The 25,998-nt window shown below is 43.3% G+C and overlaps 1 protein-coding gene across 4 annotated transcripts in view; it reads right to left on the reverse strand.

The window, feature by feature from the left end:
- Nucleotides 1-8,364: 8,364 nt before the first annotated feature.
- The window catches only part of lrrc3b (leucine rich repeat containing 3B), a 35,820-nt gene continuing 18,186 nt past the window's right edge, over nucleotides 8,365-25,998 (reverse strand). For 2 of the 4 annotated variants that reach the window (XM_085446331.1, XM_085446332.1), the window contains exon 2: nucleotides 8,365-13,333. In XM_085446331.1, the coding sequence (XP_085302457.1) occupies nucleotides 12,405-13,187 (783 nt within the window). In that variant the 5' untranslated portion in view covers nucleotides 13,188-13,333 and the 3' untranslated portion in view covers nucleotides 8,365-12,404. Of the gene's footprint in view, nucleotides 14,785-25,998 lie in introns of those variants that run through there. The other 2 variants (XM_085446330.1, XM_085446329.1) reach the window with 2 other exon arrangements.

Below are 25,998 nucleotides of genomic sequence, written 5' to 3' on the forward strand. Positions count from 1 at the left end.
GTTTGAGAGGCTGCTGAAGAACATCATCTCCTCCTCCATCCCAGACACCACAGATCCGCTGCAGTTCGCCTACAGATCCAACAGATCCACAGAGGATGCCATCGCCCACGTCCTACACACCACTCTCAGCCACGTGGACAAGAAACAGGGTAACTATGTGCGAATGCTGTTTGTTGATTACAGTTCAGCGTTTAACACAATAGTGCCCTGCAGACTGTTCACAAAGCTCAGGGATCTGGGACTTAACAGCCGTTTGTGTGCATGGGTGTTGGACTTCCTCACTGGCAGAACTCAGGTGGTGAGGGTGGGCAGGTGCTTCTCCAACAGCATCACCATCAACACAGGAGCACCTCAGGGATGTGTCCTCTCGCCACTGCTCTACTCCCTCTACACTTCAGACTGTGTGGCCACCCACGGCTCCAACACCATTGTGAAGTTTGCTGACGACACAGTGGTGTTGGGTGCCATCTCCAACAACAATGAGGTGGGCTACATAGACGAAGTAAAGAATCTGGCATCGTGGTGCCAGGACAATCACCTCCAGCTGAACGTCGGCAAGACCAAGGAGCTGGTGGTGGACTTCAGAAGGAGTCAGCACAGAGACTACAAGCCCATTATCATCAATGGAGCTCCAGTGGAGAGGGTGCAGTCCTTCAAGTATCTTGGTGTCCACATCTCCTCAGACCTGACATGGGCTGCCCACATTCAGGTCCAGACCAAAAAGGCTAGGCAGCGCCTGTATCACCTACGACAACTGAGGAAGTTCAGGGTCTCTCCAAAGATCCTCAGGATTTTCTATACAGGCGCTGTGGAGAGCATCCTCACACAGAACATGACATCGTGTCTATTCATATTAATGTACAGAATTCACCTGGTTGCTGCTACTACTGCACATTCACCCAGTGTGTGTGTGTGTGTCATATATATATATATATATATATATATATATATATATATATATATATATATAGTGCTCAGTGAATACCTCAGGCAGCAGAAACCCAAGAAAGAGGAGGGAGACGAGGAACCATCATGGAAGGACAGGCCCCTGCACGGTATGTACCACCGCAGGGGCGTGCTGGGTGTTTTTTATATATATATATATATATATATATATATATATATATATATAGAGGGCAAGATCAAAGTAGCATGGAGGGAGGTTAGCCAACTAACGGAGTTGCACGGAGTTGCAGAAAGGTAAGACAAAGAAGGTGCATAAGAAATACAGCAAGCTGTCCATACCTGAGGCCTTGGAAACTGCCAAGCAAAGACTCACAGCCTTGGCCAGCCGCTTGAGGAGGTACACCAGAGAGATAGAAGGCAGGAGAATAAACCAGCTGTTCTCCACAGAACCAGCAAAGGTGTACTCTCAGTGGCAAGGGAACAATAATAAGAGAACAGCACCACCAAGGCTGGAGACGGAGCAATACTGGAAGAGCATATGGGAGAAGGACGCAACCCATAACGGCAATGCTCAGTGGCTAGTGGATCTGAGGGCAGACCACAGCGACCTCCCTGAACAGGGTCCAGTAACCATCACAGTGGCAGATATCCAAGAAAGGGTCCCCAGTATGAAGAGTTGGACAGCACCAGGGCCCGACATGGTTCACGCCTACTGGCTGAAGAAGCTGACTGCACTCCACGAGCGTCTGGCAGCACAAATGAACCAGCTGCTAGTTAACGAGAGACACCCGGAATGGCTAACCGAAGGTCGGACGGTCCTGATCCCCAAGGACCCCAAGAAGGGACCGGTCCCCTCCAACTACCGACCAATAACCTGCCTCAGTACTACATGGAAGCTCCTGTCAGGCATCATATCGGCTAAGATGAACAGGCACATGGGTCAATACATGAGCGGGACACAGAAAGGAATTGGCAAGAATACCAGAGGCGCAAAACACCAGCTACTGGTAGACAGAACAGTCAGCCGAGACTGCAAGACCAGACTGACCAACCTGTGCACTGCCTGGATTGATTACAAGAAGGCCTATGACTCAATGCCCCACAGCTGGATACTGGAATGCCTAGAATTGTACAAGATCAATGGGACCCTAAGAGCCTTCATCAGGAACTCAATGGGGATGTGGCGTACAACACTAGAGGCCAACTCCAAGCCCATAGCACAAGTTACCATCAAGTGCGGGATCTACCAAGGAGATGCTCTGTCCCCACTGCTGTTCTGCATAGGCCTGAACCCCCTCAGTGAGATCATTAACAAGACTGGCTACGGATGCCGACTACGGAACGGAGCAGTTGTCAGCCACCTCCTGTACATGGATGACATCAAGCTGTATGCCAAGAGTGAACGAGACATCGATTCACTGATCCACACTACCAGGCTATACAGCAATGACATTGGAATGTCGTTCGGACTGGAGAAGTGTAGTCGGATGGTAACAAAGAGAGGGAAGGTAGTCAGAACTGAGGGGATTGAACTATCAGAAGGCAACATTGCAGACATAGAGGACAGTTACAAGTACCTGGGGATCCCGCAGGCAAATGGGAACCATGAAGAGGCCGCTAGAAAGGCTGCAACCACCAAGTACCTGCAGAGGGTCAGGCAAGTCCTGAGGAGTCAGCTGAATGGTAAGAACAAGATCCGGGCCATCAACACGTACGCCCCGCCCGTGATCAGGTACCCTGCTGGGGTAATAGGCTGGCCAAAGGAGGAGATAGAAGCCACTGACATCAAGACAAGAAAGCTCCTTACCATGCATGGAGGGTTTCACCCCAAGTCCAGCACCCTGAGGCTGTACGCTAAGCGGAAGGAAGGGGGCCGGGGACTGGAGAGTGTCAGCACCACAGTCCAGGATGAGACAAGGAACATCCAAGAATACATTGGGAAGATGGCCCCAACTGACCGAGTGCTCAGTGAATACCTCAGGCAGCAGAAACCCAAGAAAGAGGAGGGAGACGAGGAACCATCATGGAAGGACAGGCCCCTGCACGGTATGTACCACCGGCAGATAGAGAAGGTGGCTGATATCCAGAAATCCTACCAGTGGCTGGACAAAGCTGGACTGAAAGACAGCACAGAGGCACTAATCATGGCAGCACAAGAACAAGCTCTGAGTACAAGATCCATAGAGGCTGGGGTCTATCACACCAGGCAAGACCCCAGGTGCAGGCTGTGTAAAGATTCCCCAGAGACAATCCAGCACATAACAGCAGGGTGCAAGATGCTAGCAGGCAAGGCATACATGGAACGCCATAACCAAGTGGCCGGCATAGTGTACAGGAACATCTGTGCCGAGTATAACCTGGAAGTCCCGAGGTCAAAATGGGAGATGCCCCCAAGGGTGGTGGAGAATGACCGAGCTAAGATCCTGTGGGACTTCCAGATACAGACGGACAAAATGGTGGTGGCTAACCAACCGGACATAGTGGTGGTAGACAAACAGAAGAAGACGGCCGTAGTGATCGATGTAGCGGTTCCCAATGACAGCAATATCAGGAAGAAGGAACACGAGAAGCTGGAGAAATACCAAGGGCTCAGAGAAGAGCTCGAGAGGATGTGGAGGGTGAAGGTAACGGTGGTCCCCGTGGTAATCGGAGCACTAGGTGCGGTGACTCCCAAGCTAGGCGAGTGGCTCCAGCAGATCCCGGGAATAACATCGGAGATCTCTGTCCAGAAGAGCGCAGTCCTGGGAACAGCTAAGATACTGCGCAGGACCCTCAAGCTCCCAGGCCTCTGGTAGAGGACCCGAGCTTGAAGGATAAACCGCCCGCAGGGGCGTGCTGGGTGTTTTTATATATATATATATATATATATATATATATATATATATATATATATATATATAAAATGTTCTTCCTCTACACCCCCCCCCCCCCCCCATTTTTTTGCACATGTCGAGGAGCGTGTCAGGCTACATTTCACTGTGTGTTATACTTGTATAACTATGCATGTGACAAATAAAGAACCTTGAACCTTGAACATCTTTTGTGAGGTCGCATCTGTTTCAAAGAACAATTCTAGAAAGATTAATGGCTTAAGCAGTGAGAGGCGAAAAACTAATATATCCATAAGTGATGGTGTAACATTCTGCATTCAAGTAGAATAGAATTCAATAGAATAGAATTCAATTTTATTGTCATTGCACATGGACAGGTACAGGGCAACGAAATGCAGTTTGCATCCATCCAGAAGTGCTTTAGTGATATAGATATATTACAATATATATTAGCAATAATATAGATATGTGAGTATATTACAGAAATGGGTCTATTATGGTATGTTATAATGTACACGGTATGAAGTATGTTGTGAATATTCTATAACTATAAGTATGTACAGGCTGTAGTGAGTACAAGCTATGAACAGGATATAAATATGAAAAACTATACAGAATATGAAATAAATAACTTTACAGAAATCTGAGATATACAGCTATACAGAAATGGGAACTATGCAAGTTGTAAACAGTTGTAGGGTTAAAAATTATCTAACTATCTAAGTATAAGTTGTTCTAACTGCTAAAAGTGTTTTCTAGTTTTTGCCTGTCACATATATTTGATATTTACAAAATGTGAACATTGGCATCCTCGAAAGAGTGACCTTTATCCTTAAGATGCAGATGGACTGCTGAGTCTTGTCCTGTGGAGGTGGCTCTTCTGTGTTGTGCGCTTGTGAAGTGGCTGTTTGGTCTCTCCAATGTAGAGGTCTGGGCATTCCTCGCTGCACTGTACAGCATACACCACATTGTTAAGTTTGTGTTTTGGAGTTTTGTCTTTCAGGTGAACCAGTTTCTGTCTGAGCGTGTTGCTGGGTCTGAAATGCACCGGGATGTCATGCTTGGAGAAAACTCTCCTGAGTTTCTCTGATACACCGGCTACATAGGGGATGACAATGTTGTTGCGTCTGTCCTTCTTATCCTCCCTCGCTGGTGTCTGGTCTTCTTTTCTGTGCCTCTTTGCTGACTTTAAGAACGCCCATTTAGGATAGCCGCACGTTTTGAGTGCTTCCTTTACATGTGTGTGTTCCTTCTTTTTTCCTTCAGGCTTAGAGGGAACATGTTCTGCCCGGTGGTGTAGGGTCCTGATTACTCCAAGTTTGTGCTCCAGAGGGTGATGGGAGTCAAAGAGGAGGTACTGGTCCGTGTGTGTGGGCTTCCGGTAAACTTCGATGTTGAGGTTGCCGTTCTCTTCAATGTGCACAGCGCAGTCCAGGAAAGGCAAACAGTCGTCCTTTGTGTCTTCCCTGGTGAACTTGATGTTTTTATCCACAGCGTTAATGTGCGCAGTGAAGGATTCCACTTCTTGTGTCTTGATTTTGACCCAGGTGTCGTCCACATATCTGTACCAGTGGCTCGGTACTCTTCCTTTGAAAGAACCAAGAGCCTTCCTTTCCCCTTCCTCCATGTAAAGGTTGCTACAATAGGTGACACGGGGGAGCCCATGGCACAGCCATGTTTTTGTCTGTAGAAGCCTTTGTTGTATTTGAAGTATGTAGTGGTGAGGCAGAGGTCTAACATTGTGCAGATCTGATCGTGTGTGAAGTTGGTCCTGTCCTCCAAGGAGCTGTCTTCTTGTAGTTGTTTTCTGACAGTCTCCACGGCCTCCGTGGTGGGTATGCAAGTGAAGAGAGAGACTACATCAAAGGACACCATGGTTTCATCTGGATCCAGGGGAAGTTTCTGGACCTTGTCGGTGAAGTCGATGGAGTTCTTGATGTGGTGTGGGGTGTTCCCCACGAGAGGAGCACGGATGGTAGCAAAGTGTTTTGCAATGTTGACTGGCTGAGTTTATGCTACTGACTATGGGTCTGAGTGGGACAGCTTCCTTGTGGATTTTAGGAAGTCCGTAAATGCAGGGTATGGCATCCCCTGGGTAAAGGCGGTGATATGTAAGGCGGTCAATGATCATATTGCCGTACATTTTGGGAGGGACACCCTTCAACTGGTGCGGGAGTATGAAAGGGAATCAAGGAAACTAGCGGATTATAGGAACCATCTCTGTTTCAACCTAAGATGCAGACAAAGCAGAGTTGTTCCTAAGAGCCTGCGCCTTGGATCCACTGTCAGGGGATACAGAGCAGACTTGATTCTACAGAGAGCACAAAATCACCTTTTAAGTGAAAGGATAAGACAGGTCCATTTCACTATAGATGCCCTCCAGATCAAGATCAGCCAGACCCTGCAGGAACTGGAAATCCTTCTACCCTCTCCAATCTTAGAAGAGGTTTACAAGTTTGTGGACAAGGCTCAGCGGGCCCAACACTCTAAAGGAAAAGAAAGACAACGCAGGAAATTCCACACCTTGCTTTCAAAAACACACACTCCTCATTCTGAACCTACACAACCCAGAGAAGAAAACACACCTGATGCCAGTCAGGAGAAATGGGTGAAGAACTTTTCAGACCGGAATCTCACTGAACCTGAAAAGAGAGTATTAGCCAAAGGACTCAATTTTGCCATTTCTCCACAACAGTTGCCCATAGTGGACCTCATCACAGCCACAGAATCTGCCATACGGATTAATAAATTATCACAGACAGAAGCAGAGCAAATCAGGATGAAAGTCTCAGCCACCCTCTCCAGTGCCAAAGTCCCTCCGTCCAACCTCACAATACAAGAAAAGAAGGCCGTCGCTTCCCTGAGCAAAGACCACAACATCACTGTTTTACCAGCTGATAAGGGAGGATGCACCGTGGTCCTAAACACTACAGATTACCATACAAAGATCACTACTCTCCTCAGTGACAACAATACCTACGAAGCCCTAAAGCAAGACCCCACAAGCAGCTACAAAAAGAAAGTTATAGCTTGCCTTCAAGACTTTGAAAAGGACAAAATCATTGACCGCCTTACATATCACCGCCTTTACCCAGGGGATGCCATACCCTGCATTTACGGACTTCCTAAAATCCATAAGGAAGCTGTCCCACTCAGACCCATAATCAGTAGCATAAACTCAGCCACTTATAACATTGCTAAACACCTTGCTACCATCCTTGCTCCTCTCATGGGGAACACCCCACACCACATCAAGAACTCCACCGACTTCACCGACAAGGTCCAGAAACTTCCCCTGGATCCAGATGAAACCATGGTGTCCTTTGATGTAGTCTCTCTCTTCACCTGCATACCCACCACGGAGGCCGTGGAGACTGTCAGAAAACGACTACAAGAAGACAGCTCCTTGGAGGACAGGACCAACTTCACCACGATCAGATTTGCACACTGTTAGACCTCTGCCTCACCACTACATACTTCAAATACAACAAAGGCTTCTACAGTCAAAAACATGGCTGTGCCATGGGCTCCTCCGTGTCACCTATTGTAGCGAGGGGAAACTCCCACTAGGTTTAAATCTGGGACTCTCCACCATTTGACCTTAGAACTGAAGAAGCTTGTCGGATGAGAGGTGAAACGTCTTCTAGCAACTTAAAGAAGTCCAGACGCTTTTCTTTGCAAGCTCCTTTGACTACGATGACCTGGATGACTGAGAACCTTCACAGACATTTTGGAGATTTACTTTCCAGGATGGTTGAGAATGCATCAAGACGCTTTATGAACTGTGTTAATTCTACCTCCGTGTGCCCAGGTTACTATCCGGGGTTTGTGTCTGCCACCTGCCTGTCCTCCTGGCTGCTCAGATCTCTAAGTGCACCATCTGTCCTCATCCCTGCCTCCATGGATTCGCTTCCCACTAACTCGCTCCCCCTCTTCAGAGCCCCACGGTCCGGCTCTGGTCGTAAGCTAAATTACTATAGCCCTGTTTAGTAATGTCCCTCAATCCAACTGCTCACTAGTAATTTTCTCCCCTTTCCGTTGCAGCCCCCCACAGTCCTGATTATGGCTTCCCTGTGTAATTTGTCTTCCCGGTTTCCTTCAGTTCTGCGATTTTGCTTCCTTGGTTGTTCCGGGTCACCTTTTGTTAAAACAATAAAATCTGCACGCTCACATTAAGCGTATTGAGTCTGCTTTTGGATCCTGCTTGTGTGCATGAACTGCGGTTCATGACAATAGGAGGTTAGGGCTAGGGTACCGTCGTTCTACTGGATTTCATCCATAACCCGGCGCGTAGCATAGGAACGCTGAAAGTCATCTTTCGCGTTCCTATGGAACACCTTGGGACGTGACAAACCGTCAGTATATTACGCCTCAAGAGTGAGAACGGTCTGCTATTTTCACTGAAACAAGCTAAATTCTCTCCAAATCTTTCTTAGAATGTTATATATTTGCTGCAGATTACCATTTGAGAAAAACTGTCTCTTTGACATAATGATAATCATTATTGTACACCTATAGTTTACTACCCTACTAACTTTGAAATGTTGGCTTAACAGACAAGAGTTATCTGTTTAGCCAAAGGTAATCCATCACTCACTAGCAAATGCTGCGAAAAGAAAATACCATGAACCATTACATACCTTCTTTATTTTATTTTCTGTATTTCATGCCACAACTATGAAAGTCAATGCTAACATGGTGTGTTAGTCTATTACACACTGCTCTTGTTGTGCAAGATCTGCAATATGGTATACTATAGTTCATATATCGTATGGTTGATTCTGCTTTTTCTAGCTAGCACAAATCCACTAAACAGTAATAATCCTAAACTCTGAAAGTCCAAGCAAAGAGATGGAAAAAGAAGACATAAAAAGAAAAGAACTGTAAGAGAAATATTCAGGCACTTAGAAAAACTCTCAAATCCTTGGCTACACTTTGCTTCATGACATTGTACATGTATTTCACAGACTGATCCTGATCCCATCTTGTGGAGTAGGATATTGTCTTTTGAAGACAAGACCAACAAATTAAAGGGTTTTCAGGTATTTCACAAAACATCCAGGTATTTCACAAAACATCCACATTGCTATTTACATGTGATCCTAGCACTCAATAGCTACATATTCTCACGACGTATTCCCTTAGTCAATTTTATAACCGCTACTGTACAACATGAATTGAACATTCAGATTCAGAGAAAATACATCACTTGTTTGCAGGACAACTTAAAATTATTGTTTTGTGGAGAGAATATAATTTCTTGTACTTTTCCATATGTATCTTTTTTATCAGTACTGGTTTTCCATCGGGTTTCCATTAATCTTCAATGCTAATGTGTTTCAATTAGAACAAAGTTATAAAACAAAAACAGAATCATCAGAACAGTGTGGCCTGTTACAAAGGAATGCAATGAAGAGATAATTCTGAGACTGAAGGAAAGTAACACTACCAACAATTAGAGTCAGCTGCAACTGACATTTAGTATTGTGCTCCCTTTGCACAGTACAGACATACAAAGATTTACTCTGATTGACAACAGCAATAGCAATAAACAAAGATGCCACAAACTGAAGGAACAAATACACAGTACAATAAAGCAACCTGTAGTTGTAGCATGTTTTTGAGTTGTCATCATGTGATCAACATACTATTACAAATATTCTGGAGGGAAACCTGGAAGTCTTGTCTGATCTCTTCATGGCACCTTTGGCATGATTATAATCTGGAAAATGTAAAAACTTGAAGGCCTGTATCCTCTAGAAAGGCCAAAGCCAGAGTTTATGTTCATGATTAGAGTAATAAAAAACAGAAATAATGATTTATAGAGGGCTTGGGATAGGAGTGAAGAGTGGAGTCAGTTACTACACTAGTCAGATAACCTTCTGCTAACCCAGCTGCTTTCTATACTGAAGCTGAATGCAAGCAAACGTAGATCTTCCATGTCTGTTTTTGTGTAGAGATCTTAGTTTGGTACAAATTCCTTCTGAGTTCCTTACAGGATAAAATGAGGGGATTGTTCCATCAGGATGTACTGGAAGAAATCCTAAGCTGTTAATGTGGCTGACTTCTGACTCTATGACTCAGACTTTGTCTCACGATTGAGTACTTCCATGAATAAAAGAAACTTCTCCAGGGTCCATGACCAAAGTCCCTCATATGTTGGTGTTACTCATCATATCCTACCCCTCAACATTAAGGGTTTTCATTTAAACTGCATTACCAAGCACATTACGTTTCCTGCTGTGGTAGCACTGAAGGCAAGAGTTCATATTCAAAACCAAATACTACACTGGATGTTATTACTTCCAGCCAACCATGCTGGAAGTAATATGTTGATATTTTAAGATCTACTTCTAACCATTAATATGCTAAAATATGAATCAAACGTCTTGAAACATTTGTTTAAAATCAGAAATATGTGTATAAATTCATAATGAACAACTCCAAAACTGAGAGAGATTATTATGAATCCTGTTCTTAACAAGACTTAGAGCCCACTGATTGTGTCCTCCAGATTGTATAAAAAACAAGAAAGCTCTTTGAAAGTTGCAATATGATGTCAGGACACATTTAAATTTCACACATTTCACATTTTCAGACAGCCTCTGTAGGAAGACATTCAAACATACATATGTTTCTGCCAAGCATAGCGTGATGTGGATGTGATGGTCAAGTTTCAACTTTGGGAAGTTCAATTAATGTCTGGATACAACCACACTCTGCAGCTTTCAAAGCCCCTGAAAATGCTTTTACTTCAAACAACCACTTAAAAGGTTTCAAGCTAAGAAAAATGTCAGTCGTGATTTAACAGTGTAAGAACCCAATGACATTTGCTGGGATGTTTGATCACTCAAATCTAATCAGACCTTGATGAAGCAGATTATTCCACTTTAAATATTCTAAATATTTAAATGAAACACTGACATCATTATAGATTGATTATTTACATATTTGAAGTTTTCAGCGGTTTTACTCTTTAATCAATAAATTTGCAATTTGTGAAAACACGCACACACACACACACGGACATACCACAGATAGCTCCATCCTGTACAGGAGCTTAGTTTGTGCATTTTAAGCTGAAGTGACTTAGTTTAGTTTAGTGATTTAAAATGTTTGATAAAAGAAGTGAAGTTTTTAATGTTGCAATACACAGAAACACCATGGAATATCTAATTGCTGCAGTGATAGTATAGACTGACACGAACACATTCGATCCAACGCAAACACATTTGGAAAAAAAAGTAAATTCCAGACTTTGGACATATTTGCAGAAATGGATCATATTCATATTCCAAATGATCTTACTTTGGACTTTGACGTTTCTATGATAGCTTACCAAACAAACCAATGGACCTTCCCATTATTATCTGCAACCAGATAATGCCTAAATCAACAAGCACAATGCAAATGCAAAACATTAGATTTAGTGGTATTAAGCATGGTGTCTGACTATATGTTGGACAAGTCAGTGTTTGGTGGGTTTTATTATTGTAGGGTCTTTACCTTACAATATAAAGCGCATTGCGGCAACTGTTATTGTGGTTTGGTGCAATATAAGGAAACTGAACTGAACTGGTTGCCAGGAGAACGGTGCTTGTCTGACTGCATTGTGCCAAGTGTAAAGTTTAGTGGAAGGGGGACTATGGTGTGCTATTGTTTTTCAGGAGCTGGGCTCTGCACTTTTTGAAAAATCTTTCAAAAGTTCCCATAAACACACTCCTAAACCTCGTGGAAAGCCTTCCCAGAAGAGCTGAAGCTGTTATAGCTGCAACATTTGGGCCGACATCACATTAAACTCTATGGATTAAAAATGGGATGTCACTCAAGTTCATGTGCTTGTGAAAGCGAACCAGTAATTTTAGCAATATGGTGTATTTTAATAGCACTTTCTGGCTTTTAAACGCCTTGTTTTTATTAGCTATTTGTTTTTAGCTTTTGTTTTTAGCTATGTTGTTATGGTACCACATATGACTTTACAGGCTTTTAATGTAAAGCCTCAATGCCTGACCTGTGCAGTTTATCATGGCAGCACGTCGCTAAAACCATAATAAAATAGCTTGTTATAACAAGATACTTTTATGTCATAAAAACGTATTATTTGTGCAATTACTTTTGCTACACAAAGGGGGTACTTTTAAAAATGGTTAGTAAGCTTTTCATAATAAACTTGTAAATAAAATTAAAAAGCCACATTATTGGCTACATTTAATGCTATATCCCAATTATAAACCTACATTTGAAAAGACCTTGTTGTATTGTAGCTACAAAAACCTAAAATTTAAGATTGTCAGCAATCTAGACAGATAGATCAATCAACAGATAGACGGCAAATGAAACAGACAAATGGGAAAAACAGTGTGTCATGTTTTACAAATAATTTTGCTTTTTTCAGATGTTCCACTGCCTCTACAAAAGTCATTACCATTTAAATATTTAAACCTGAGATTCGAATTTTTCAAGACTTTCTTTGTACTGTAAAAACCAAAATGTTGGTGCGGCCTTCCTCCTGTCATCGTAGTCATGAGCAAACCCTATCAAAGACAGACAGTCAAATACATTTTGATGCTCATATTACATAAAAGTTTGGTATAGTAAATGCTAAAAATGTAAAACATTTTGGTGTTCACCAGGTTTCTGCTGAACACAGTCACGGGGCCACTGCTGTCAGACAACAGTGCTTATGTCATCAGTCTCGTCTGCTTTTTTCGGCTTACTGGGGAGAGACTTGAGGTACTCCAGATGGCGTCGCGCGTCCTCCTGGTTCTGACGTACATAATACACCACATATGAAATGACCATAGCAAACCAACCGAACATGGTTACGAGCATAGCATAATCTGTGGTCCTTTTTGCCAAGTTACAGAGATCTATGTCAACCGCCAAGAACGGCTGTCCCTCCTGGTCGTGGAGCTCCGAGCTTCTGCAGAGAACCCGGGCAGCAGCCTCATGGTTATGGGCCATTCCTCCAATAGCCTGCTGAAGGGCGCAGTCACAATGCCAGGGGTTATCGTTCACAATAATCCGGGCCTTCAGTCGAGCAAAGGCATCCTTGTGTACGCTAGTGATGCGATTGTGGGAAAGGTCCAGCACCTGTAAAGTTGCCTCTATGCCAGTGAATGCACCTTCCCCTAAAGTCTCCACTGCATTGTAAGAAAGGTTTAGCTCCCTCAAAAACCTAAGTCCATGGAAGGCGAGATCGGGAACGCTGCCGATCTGGTTGTGGTCCAGCCTCAGCAAGACAGTGTCAACTGGTAGACTGGGAGGAATCTCTTTGAGGCGGGACTGACTGCAGGTAACATTGAAGCCATGGAGGTGGGAATCGCGTTGGCATATGCAGCCCTTTGGACACATGCTGGCCGAGGGAAAGCACAAGGCCATTAGGACAAGGCTCTGAAGGAGCAGGCACATGGGGATGGAGCGTGACAGCCACAAGTCCAGCAGAGTCATGCTGACCGACTGTCAGCAGCATCCCGCCTCGGGCCACAGCACCACCACTGGTCGCTTACACACATTGCATAGTAGCGACTGGCTTTCGCAATTTATCCACTGAAGATATGGAAGCGTGAACAGATGTTATCATACTGCGTTGTGGCCTGAAATGAGATAAGACAGAGTCAGTCAAACATATCAGCTAAAAATATAGTATAGTCAAAGGTTCATCATTTAAATGATCTTAAATGTGGCAGGTAAAATTTCATGAAAGTAGAATTCATGATAGATGATCAAATTTAATCAATAATCAAAATTATACAATGAATCCAAATAAGTTTTCTACCAGTGAAAGATATTCATTCATTGGATTCATTGGATATTCATTCTGCTAAAGAGAATGAATATCCAGAGCCTGACTTTACCAACAGCATCATCAGAATAAAAGTGTTTCTGAAAGACTAAGAGTAAAACCTTTTATACTGGATTAGTGCATAATCATAAAATGTATGATTGATCTGTTTAGTAGTAATATGATGAAATAATAGTGCAAGCATTATCTTACTCTTGTCAATAGAATCAAAATTTAACACAAGTAGAGATAAAAAGATGAATGCTGAATAATTCTGAGGCTTATCATACCATCTGTTAAGTATAACACAATGCTGGATACCCAAACAGGATATGCAAAAGTGGGTGTGCATATGGGCAATGTTTTACTTTAGTGATGCTCCACATAATTTCAGTCTCAGAAGATGAGACAATGGAAGCCACAGGGCGTGAAGGTGGATGTCAGACAAGATCAGACTATCGGTGTGCACGAGTTGGATGTCAGGATGGAGAGTGTCTCCAGGGCGGAGAGGCTGGTAACTGGAGGTGACTTCAGTGGACATGTAGGTCGAGTGAACAGAGGTGACAAGTATATATGTATTAAGGAGAGGCATGCAGAAGGACAGATGGTGGATTTTGCCAAAAGGACAGAAACGGCCATGGTGACCATGTAGCCTACTTCAAGAAGAAGCAACATAGAGTGAGGTATAAGAGTAGAAGAAGGTAGACCATATCTAATGCAGAAGGTGCAATCTGAAAAGGACAGGAGATTATAAAATGTAGAAAGGATTGTAGATTGTAGAATGACTCTGGAAATCAAAATGTGGAAGCAAGTGAAGGCAGAGCAACGATGAAATGGTGAAAGCTGGAGTTGAGACAGGTTCTGTGTGGTAGAGACGAATTACCAGGTGACTGTGAAAATACAGCTGCAGTAGTGTGGGAGACTGCCAAGAAGGTGTTTGGTGTATCCACTGGAAAATATTCAAAGAGTTTAGTAATGAACACATTTGATAGCCAGGGAGACGAAGAAAACACCAGCAAACTTTATGGGAAACTATGCATAACACAAAGAGAGAGCTGGCAAAGCAAAAGGCTCAAAGCGAGTTATATCTGAGGCTGGACAATAAAGAAGAAGAAAAGCATTTGTATCAATTAGCAGAGAGAAAGACGGCAAGACTGAGCTGTGAAAAGATGTGCAACAGGTTAGTGTGAGTAAGGAGATTGGTGAAATGTGTTAACAAATGAAGACTGTCTTCCTTCTCTCCCCCCAACCAATCACAGCAGATGGCCCCGCCCCTCCCTGAGCCTGGTTCTGCCGGAGGTTTCTTCCTGTTAAAAGGGAGTTTTTCCTTCCCACTGTCACCAAAGTGCTTGCTCATAGGGGGTCATATGATTGTTGGGTTTTTCTCTGTATGTAGTATTGTAGGGTCGACCTTACAATATAAAGCGCCTTGAGGCGGCTGTTGTTGTGATTTGGGGCTGTATAAATAAAACTGAACTGAATTGAACTGAATTGAAAGACTGATGCAGTACTTTGAGGAGCTGCTGCATAAAGAATATTAGACAGAGGAATGGTAGTGAATCAGGAAACACATCACTAAAAGCAGGAAATAAAGAAAGCTACTAAGATGATGAAGATAGAAAAGGTTTGGTCCGGATCACATTCACTACATTGCCAAAAGTACTTACTCACTCATCAGGTGTTCCAATCAATTCCATTCAAATCAGTTCAATTCAATTTTATTTATACAGCACCAAATCACAACAACAGTTACCTAAAGGCGATTATTTTAAAGTAAAACCCCTACAATAATACAAAGAAAACAAAGAAAACCCAACAATCATATGACCCCCTATGAGCAAGCACTTTGGTGACAGTGGGAAGGAAAAACTCCCTTTTAACAGGAAGAAACCTCCAGCAGAACCAGGCTCAGAGAGGGGCGGGGCCATCTGCTGTGATTGGGGTGAGTGGAGCAAAACAGAACAAGGACATGCTGTAGAAGAGAGCCAGATATTAATAACAACTAATAATTACAGGCAGAGTGGTCTAAAAAACACTGTAAGTGAAAAAGGTGAGTGAAGAAGAAACACCCAGTGCATCATGGGAATCCCTGGCAGCCTACGTCTATTGCAGCATAACTAAGGGAGGATTCAGGGTCACCTGCTCCAGCCCTAACTATATGCTTTAGCAAAAAGGAAAGTTTGAAGCCTAATCTTGAAAGTAGAGATAGTGTCTGTCTCCTGAATCCAAACTGGAAGCTGGTTCCACAGAAGAGGGGCCTGAAAACTGAAGGCTCTCCCTCCCATTCTACTTTTAAATACTCTAGGAACAACAAGTAGGCCTGCAGAGCGAGAGCGAAGTGCTCTAATGGGTGATATGATATATGGTATCATAATGTTTAGCCTTTCTATAAAATACTGATATTTGCTTGCAGCACACAGAATAGAGATTTTGCTCATCGAACAGGCAAGACAGAAGACAGAAAGTGATCTAAGTGATCCATTGTGTCATAATTGATTACTTATGTTTTGGAAATCAAAGCATGAAACAATTACTTACCGCACTGCTAATGTTCTGTTATAAAATGCAAAATCTCAATTTATACATTAATTAAGTGTTGTTTCCTGCAAAATCCAGCAATTACTGCAATACAAATAGGCAGGCAGAAAGCACTCAACAACCATATCTATGTAAATGACACATGGACTGATTCTTATTTAGAGCTTTTCTGCTCTCCCGAAGCCCTTAAGGCGCTTTATACAACATGCCTCATTCACACAAACACTTTCGTCTTTCTATCTACCGATTATGCATATTCATAGAGCAAGTTGGGCTTAGCATCCTGTCCAAGGATAGTTGACATGCAGGGATTTAACCATATATTTCTGCCTGAAATATGTTCTGCAAGTCAGTATTTTGACCTGAGCTACAGACATGTGAATGTGTATTTCTGCTGGAAATATGTGGTGCATTGTTGCTTTACGAGACCCGGAGCTTTGTCACTATTAGTAATCCTCACATTTACTCTTTCCAAATAAATTAACAGTCACAGTGATCACAGTCTTGCAGAATTTATGCTCGAACAGAGCGAGCGTGTTCAACGTCTGCACTACTGCAGAGCCAGTCCGTCTGCCTGCAGTGAGCTCTGCTGTCAGATGAAGTATGTGCTACGACTGGTGTGTGGGCCTCTGTCGCTCGTGTTGTTGTTGGTCTGTGAGCTGCGAAGAAGAGCAAAGACAGCGAGTGTTAAACACAGTGAAAAGTGTCACTGCAGCCACTGTCTGTGCTTTTCATGCTTTATTTTTTGATCACTGAAGTTGTTTTGCAGTTCTCTGGTGGTCTCCCTGCTTTATTCTGGCCCACTTATCACCAAAACAGGTAGGAGATTATTATTAGTCATTAGCATTCAACCCAGTCTTAATGAGGACTATACAAACAGCGCTTGCTGCCTCCACAGACTACGTTGTAGTCTGTGTACTTAAGAAGTTATTAACAACTCATATCTATTTTGTAATATTTTCCTATATCTTTTCTTGGGACTGTCCAATTAAAAACACCATCATCATTATCTGACCCCTCAACCTGAATGTAGGGAATAAAGCACACAAAGTTTATGGGAAACTGCAGAAACTGGCATCCTCACAATAAACGCTTTGCTGTTATTCAGCTGCAGTGCATCGTCTCTACTGCACTGAAACTATTGTTGCCTCTTAATGATGTTGAGCCTTCTCGTCCCATCTCTGCTCGTCTGTAAAACTGTCTTACTGAACGCCACTGATGTGCTTTGTACTAAATGTATTTTCCCATTTTTATGCAGTTCAGAGTATGTTACCAAAACTGAAGTTAAGACATCTGCAAATTTTGTGAGACCATGTGGAATTTATAATAATATGTAACTTTAAAATTATGCAAAGGTGATTTCTACATGATGGACAAGTCAGAATGTGCCTTTTTATTTTATTGAAGCTGTGCATAGCTGCATTCTTAAAACTGCCATCAGCAGTGATGGGAATAACGGCATTAAAAGTAACAGCGTTACTTTGTAACAAGTAATCTAACTAATTACTATTTCTATCGTTACAATGCTGTTACCGTTACTAACAAGAAAATGTGGTCGCGTTACTATTTTTCAACAAACAGACGGGTGAAGCTGTGTTCAGCTTACAGCATCTTATATCAGCTGCAGGAAGTAGCTGTAAGTAATCCGGGTGCTGCAGCTTTAAGCAGCTGCGCGCTCCCGTGGGCGGCATTCACTTTCTGCCCGACGATCACTTTTTGGCACAACACCTGAAGCTCAGGGGGCAAAACAGTCGCATGAGTGCTGCTGTTTGACTGAAGAAGAATAAAGTAGTCGTGCTAAGCCAATCACATGACCACTTTAAGATGACAAAGCAACAAGGTGATATATACCATTTTTTAATTTGTGTTGATAGGCCACGTAAAACCAGAGTCATGATAAACAATATATATGCCTGTTTTTCCTCAATAGTTTCGTCACGTTTACTGTCTAAGGACAGCGCAGCGAGCACTCTCTGCTTATCACCAAAAAATAAAAAAACAGCCCGTCTGTGTTGGTGGAAAAATGCAAAGAATGATATGGCAACATGACATTGGGTTGTTCAGGAAGACGGGGAAGTTTTAGGAGAGAGAGAGAGAGAGTTTTGAGATGTGGGAGATTTGTGACATTTAGCGTGTTTGGAGTGTGTAGTTAATGTGTTGTCTTGTGTAGTTAGTTAGTGGTGTTTTGGATAGTTTTGTGTTGTGTGTCAGAACAATGAGGCGACTGCTGAATGTTACAGATGTTACCAAAAAGCCACCAAAGGCAGATTACAGTGTAAACACTGTCTCCAGGTAGAAACAGCAGTGATACACCTGCTGCTGTCAGACCTGCAGGTATCAGGCTGTGATGTTCTCCTTTATAGTGGACAGAAATTATTTTTTGGAGTGGCACAAATAATTTGTGTGCCATGTTATTTAATGCAGAACAGCTGATTGTTCTGTAAATAGTTTGAAATGGTTATAAAAAAGGGTAAAAGGTAAATGGCTGCAAATAACTTTGCTGTTTTGATTTAATGTTTTTTTTTCTGATTTTAGATGAGTATGCCAAAATGGAAACATAACTGTAAAATTACAGTTATGTTTCCCAATTGTGTCTGTGCACTGTTCAGAACTCGTGGAGGTCTTAGCAGTCAGATGCAGGCTGTTTTATATCCCAAGAGAGTTTACTGTGGTGATCATCGTTGCTGTTTACATCCCACCCAGTGCTAGCACTAATGCTAAAGCTAGTGGAACACTCAGTGAACTCTACAAGATTATCAGTGATCTGCGAACAGCCCACCCTGACAGCTTCTTCATCGTCGCCGGGGATTTAAACAATGCCACACTTAAATCAGTTCTACCCAAATTTCATCAGAACATTGACTTTGCAACAAGAGGGGACAACATGTTAGACCTTGTTTACCCAAACATCCAGCATGCATACAAGGCTTCACCCCTCCCCTACATTGGACAATCAGACCACATCTCCATACTTCTCACCCCAGTCTACAGACCCATCAACAAACAGAGGGGTGAGAACATGGCCAGAGGGGGCCATACCTGTTCTGCAAGATTGCTTTGAATGTGCAGACTGGGATATGTTTAGAGAAGCTCCTACATACACAGACACCGTGGACCTGGTGAAGTACATAACCTCAGCGACCAGCTGCATCAGCAAATCAGCATTGAGGATGTCACTGTCTCCAAGACCGTCATCAGCCAGTGGTTCCCAAACCTTTTTTGCTAGGCGCCCCTGTGTTTTACAAGAAAAATCCCCCCCCCCCGCGCACAAACACATCCTCCAACAACACACACCCATATTTTGTTTTCACACGGTTTATTTCACACCTCAAACATTTAGTAAACAATTAAACAAATACAAGTAAACTGCAATAAATTACAGGTAGCAATAAAATAAGCTACTAACTCTTTTACGCTACGTCCACACACAGAGCTGTTTCTGTGCATTTGGGCTTTTCGTCCACCTAAACAGTGTTTCAAATCACCGAAAACTGAGATTTTTTTAAATCTCTGTTTTTGCGTTTACGTGTGGACGAGGAATACAGAGTTCGTCACTCAACGTCAAAGGTATGCGCCTTTTTTCACGTCACGCTGTGGCCACGTTATTGTTTACATGAGATGAATTGCAGAATGGCAGATAGAGACAAATACTGTTAATCTGACTGTCTGCAGGTTTTACACGCAGTTACTGTCCCTCCATTTACAAAGGCAGAGGCGTCACGGTGTAATTATTTTACATGTAGTTGTTTTTTTCCTGTGTAATAATATTCAACATCGATATCAATACATTTATCAAAAAATGCCTCTCTGTGCAAAATGGGTTCAAAAACATAAACAGCTGTGGGATCCTGTTTGTCCGTGATTTGAACCGAGGGACAAATCGTGGCAGGATCAGCCTGATGTTATTTGTATCCCGCTGCAACTTTACTGTATACAGAGCAAACATCTCCAAAATGTCAGGAGTCGTTAGTCATTACAAGAAGTGTTTGTAAACTAAAAATCAAGAATGTGGGATCCTGTTTGTCCGTGATTTGAACAGCCCAGCGCTGCTCCCGACGCAGGGAAAACCAATCCTGCAGGGAGACCTACCTCTGCACTTGTGCAGGTGAAGCCAAAGGGAAGATTTGCTTCACCATATTTTCTAGTCTTTGGCTTAGAATGAAGTTGGTTTGGAAACATATTTGGCGATGCTTCATCTCCTGCTTTGCGTTTGTGTGGGCGCCCCGTCAAAAAACCTGTCCATTATGCTAGCAGCGTTCTTTTTTTTTTTTCATACTGCGCCCCCCTGCATTGGCTCTGCAAAGTCCGCTGACTTGGTTCAACATTACTTGGCAACAGGGAAAGTGAGGCAGGTTGCACTGGTGCATTTGTGACAGCTTCACTTGAAATGCCTTCACCGCATCATACATGTCATGTCCATGAACTGACAGGTTTCCTCGCTGAGCTCAAAAACTCGATTGAGACCTTTCCCACAACTCAGCCAACGGACCTCTGTATGATCTATTTCCCACATAAAAGACTGAAATTAACGGTGATTTAAACCTTTAGTTCGGATCAAATTTACGGTTTGCGTCACGGTGATCATTACATGCTCCATTTTTAGGACTTTACCACACAGCCTTTCCTGGTGTATGATGCAGTGATATGCTGTTAACTCACCGGTACAGTTCTCCTCCTGCATCTTTACTCGCATCCTGCTGACTAGTCCGCTTTTTTCACCGCACAACACCGGCGCTCCATCTGTTATAAGTCCAACAAGTTTGTCATATCGGTTACACTTTGACATATGTTTTAAAAAATGTATTTTCCTGTTGTTGTCCCGTGCATCGATTTAATGTTCAATATTTCCTCTCCACGGATGAAGATGGCCAGCTGTGCAATGCCCATCATGTCTATACTTTCATCCACAGCCGAGTATGCAATAACGTTTTTGCTTCTTTCACACAACTGTGTTCTTAAATCAGTGGCCATCTGGAGTCGGGTGACGTAGGCGGTCAAGATGGCAGCTTGAATGGGGAAGCTCCGTCACAGCGGCAGCTAATTTGCATTAGACTTAGAGAATTACGCTAAACAACACTTACAAAATATAACCTCAGGACAGTGGGAAGCTTGAAGACTCTTTGTGAAAGCTCAGAAATGCCGAGTCACCAACAAAAACTTACGCTTCGACAGCAAGAAGGCGCTAGCAAGGAAACCACAGCGAAAGCTAATGATGTGCACCCGCCCTCACCTCCAATGTCGGATACTATTCAGACTGCTACAACTGAACAAATGGCCAAAGACATTGCAAGTATTTACGTGCTACTTAAGGAAACCTCCGAGACACAAGAGAGCAAGCTGAATGCTATCCAAACTGCTACGAGGGCAGTGGAGGCTAAGCTAGCGGATATGGTTACTCGAATAAGCAACGCTGAGTCTCGTCTAGATTTCCTTGAGGATGCTAGCAGAGTGCTAAAGGAAAATCCTCCTGCTACTAGTGACGAAGTGAACGCTCTACGACAGAAATTAGACGACCTCGAAAACAGAGGACGGAGAAACAACCTGCGCTTCGCCGGCTTTCCAGAGGGCTCCTGAAGGTCGACTTCCTGGGCGGGCTGGAGATTGACCGCGCACACCGCAGCCTGGTGAGACGCAAACCTGACGTTCATCCCCCGAGGGTCATCATCGCCCGATTTCTGCGGTTTCAGAACAGGGAACGGATCATGGAAGCTGCGCAGATGCTGGGACAGCTGAACTGGAACGGCCACCGCATTATGATCTTCCCTGACTACTCCAAACTTGTCACGGACAAACGAGCGGCATTTAATCCCTGTAAATGGCTGCTGCACGAAAGGAAGATAAAGTTCTCCCTACTGTTCCCAGCGGTGCTGGTGCTGAAAATGACGGAGGGCAGACGTGAGTTTACTGACCCCAAAAAAGCCCAGGACTACATTCTGTCTTTACCTTGAGTTATTTACAGTCAGGGCGTGGATTTAAACGCTACCCTTTTTTTTTCCTTTTCGCCCTAGCGTTAATTAACACGCTATACACGCTATACTTTGCACCTCTTAACTGTTTAGTTTAAATATTATAGGGCTTCGCAGTTTTATTTGATTTATTCAGTTGTGCTACTTTTGAGAATACAACACAATCTGCGTTGGTAGAGAAGCTCACTAAGACTATTAAATTCCTCTTTTAGTAATTCAGTTGTCATGAAGCCCTTTTCAGTTTGTCAGGGGACAGTTCTAACCAACCTGCATAGAGGTCTGTTCAGTTAGCTAAGTCCCAGAATGACTGTTTTACTCATATTACAACGACTTAATATGCTGCTGCTGCTGGCGACGGGTCCTGTTTATGACTGTTCGACTGGTTAGAGTCATGGACCATAAAGTTTATGTTTTGCTTTCTGGGGCTCATAGCCCACCTGAGGGTGACTAGTGTTCTCGGTTGCCCCAGACGTATCTGTTTAAATGTTTATTGTCCACTCTGTATTGAACTCCTGGTTCTAATAATAAGTTACCCCACTGCTATACGTCTGATACGTATTGCATGATGGCGAATAAGCAATAAAGGGCCTTTACTTTGATGACCTGGAATGTAAAGGGCCTTAACCATCCAATCAAAAAAAAGAAGATCATGACATATCAAATCAAAAAAAGTTGACATTGTCTTTCTTCAAGAGACTCACTTGTCTCCCCAAGAGTCAGATAAACTTTGGCGTGATTGGGTGGGTCAGGTATTTTTTTCGTGTGGCAGCAGTCAGAGTAGGGGTGTCACAATTTTAATTCATAAGCAGTTACAGTTTAAATGCTCCCGGATGGTTAAGGATGAAGATGGGCGGACATTGCTACTCTTGGCTGAGATTCAAGGCCATAGGATGATTTTAAGCAATATCTATGCACCAAACATCGACGACCCCACCTTTTTTGGAAACTTGGAATGCAAAATTAGTGATATGGGCGACTACCCAATCCTGATAGCAGGGGACTTCAATTTGGTCATGGATGATATACTGGATCGAAGCACTCCCTCACAGCGACACTCTAGATCAGCTTCGGTCGCTATAAAAATGTGTAGGACCTTGGGTTTGGTGGACGTATGGAGAGTATTCAACCCATCCACAAGAGATTACACCTTTTATTCTGCCCCCCACAACACTCTGTCAAGAATAGATTATTTTCTCGTGTCAAATTCTATCATGCCCTCAGCAATGTCCTGCTCTATTGGTAGTATACACGTTTCTGACCACGCCTCGGTGCTCCTGCATCTGAGCTCATTTGGTACCCCCCCCCCCCCCAAGTCTCCCAGATGGAGGCTAAACTCAAGCCTTTTACATGATCCCAACTTTTTCCACTCCTTGAGAGAGCAGATCAATTCTTATATCGAAATTAACCTCTCTACAGCTCCCAGTGCGGGTGTAGCATGGGAAGCTTTGAAAGCCTTTATTAGAGGGTTCATCATCCAGCATGCCTCATATAAGAAAAGAACTGCTCTGACCAAGCAGATAGACCTGGAGAGGAAGATTGCCATAGCTGAAGCCGCTTTTAAGGCAGACATGAGCTCAGCAAATCTGACCCACCTAACTAGACTTAAATATGAGTTTAACTCAATTTTGACTCAGAAAATGGAGTTTTCTCTATTTCGGGCTAGGCAGAAATACTTCGAAGATGGAGATAAACCTGGCAAACTGCTTGCAAGATATATTAAACAAAAAGAAGCTCAGACTATCATAGCAGCAATTAGAGCACAGGATGGCACTATGGTGTCAAAACCCTCTGAAGTGAATGAAGCCTTTAGAGATTTCTATATGCAACTCTACTCCTCAGAAATACAAGCAAACTCTCAGGAAATTAACAGTTTTCTCTCCCCCCTCAACCTCCCAACTCTCTCTAAGACACAGGTGGACTCCCTGGACGCCCCAATTTCAAAGGAAGAGATCTTAAGGGTAATCAAAGATCTCCCAATTGACAAGGCCCCTGGGTTGGATGGGTTTACAGCAGAGTTTTACAGGAACTTTGCAGAGGAGCTTTCCCCTTTACTCCTGCAAATGTTTGAGGAGGCCCTGGATAAGGGCAGCCTGCCACCAACACTGTCAGAGGCACTTATTTCCCTTGTCTTAAAGAAAAACAAAGACCCGCTTGACTGTAAGAGTTACAGGCCAATAAGCTTGATCAATTGCGATTGCAAAATTTTAGCCAAGTTACTAGCAACCAGATTAGATAAGGTCATGACTTACTTAATACACCCCGACCAAGTTGGTTTTATTCGGACTCGCTGCTCTGCCGATAATATTAGACGCCTAATTGATATTATGTGGGCAACCCAGAATAAATCCCCTACGGGGGACTTTTCTCCAGCTATAGCCCTCTCCCTAGATGCAGAGAAAGCATTCGACAGGGTGGAGTGGCGTTTTCTATTTTGTGTAATGGAAGCATTTGGCTTTGGCCCAAAATTCATAAGGTGGGTCAAACTTCTCTACAACAATCCAAGAGCATCAATACTAACGAACCGTATTATATCACAGTCCTTCGACCTCCACAGGGGTACAAGACAGGGCTGCCCACTGAGTCCTCTGCTTTTTGCTTTAGTTTTAGAGCCTCTGGCAGCGACAATACGTAGAGACCCTGATTGTCCAGGTATCCAGGTCCACAATAATAATCACAAATTGATGCTCTATGCTGATGACGCCCTGGTCCTAATATCGCAGCCAGAACGCTCTCTACCTGCTCTCTTAAGAATTATTAACCGGTTCTCTAATATATCAGGATATAGAGTAAATTGGTCAAAGTCTGAAGCGCTCCCTCTGACAGCCTTCTGCCCCAAAACCCTGTTCCAGCCGGGGGATTTCAGCTGGCCTCAGACTGGTATTAAATACTTGGGCATTACATTCCCCCGTTTGTTATACAACATAGTTCAGGCTAATTTTGAAGCTCTATTGGACAAGTTCAGAACCGACATAATTAGATGGTCCCCTTTGTTTCTCACCCTTTGGGGTAAAGTTAACATCATCAAAATGAATTGTGCTCCAAAATTTAATTACCTACTACAAACACTCCCGCTAAAAATCCCATCAAAATATTTTCATCAATTTGACAGATTATGCAACCAATTCATATGGAATAACAGACGCCCTAGAATAAAGCTTAAAAAGCTACAGCAACCAGTGGAGTCGGGTGGCCTGGGGGTCCCAAATCTACTATTTTACCATTATGCTTTCAGTCTGAGACACATGGTTCACTGGGCTCTCCCTCCAGAATGAGCCCCCCCCCCCCATGGCTTAGTCTGGAGAGTACTTTGTGCTCACCACTCCCTCTGATGCACATTTTAACCACCAAGCTCCCACCAGATATACAAACCCACCCCATTCTTTCTTTTCTGCAGACGGTCTGGAAGAAGGTGGCCTTGCTACTAAATTTTAACTCCCACCTTCATACTGAGGCTTCCATATGGCTCAATCCCAAACTCTGCATTAATAAGTCGCCGTTTTTCTGGAGACTGTTGGTCCAGAGAGGGATACTTGTTCTCGGAGACCTGTATCAGGGGAGGATTCTCAAGTCCTTCAACGACCTTAAAGCACAGTTTCAGTTGCCACAAAGTCAGTTTTGGAGGTACTTGCAGCTCCGGCACTAATTGCTCAAAACCTTTGGTTCCTCCTCCACACCACCTCCAACTATTGAATATCTCAGCTACATCAAAAAAATCTTAAGCCATGGGGGGGGGGGTTGTGAAGTCTCTAAATATTACTCAATGCTTATTAAGGGCACGAGTAAAGGGCTACCCGCCCTCCAGTTAGCTTGGGAATCTGACCTTGGTGTGGCTTTTACAGATCAGGAATGGACTACAATTTTGCAGAATAGTAAAAAGGTGTCCAGGGAAGTTAGAACGAGACTAATCCAATTCAAATTACTACACCAAATTTACTGGTCGCCACACAGACTGTATAGGGCGAACCTCATACAG

This window comes from Copadichromis virginalis, linkage group LG22, assembly GCF_057382275.1.
Source record: "Copadichromis virginalis isolate Kocher_CV1m ecotype Utaka linkage group LG22, C_Virginalis_male_GT1.1, whole genome shotgun sequence".
Lineage (NCBI taxonomy): Eukaryota > Metazoa > Chordata > Actinopteri > Cichliformes > Cichlidae > Copadichromis > Copadichromis virginalis.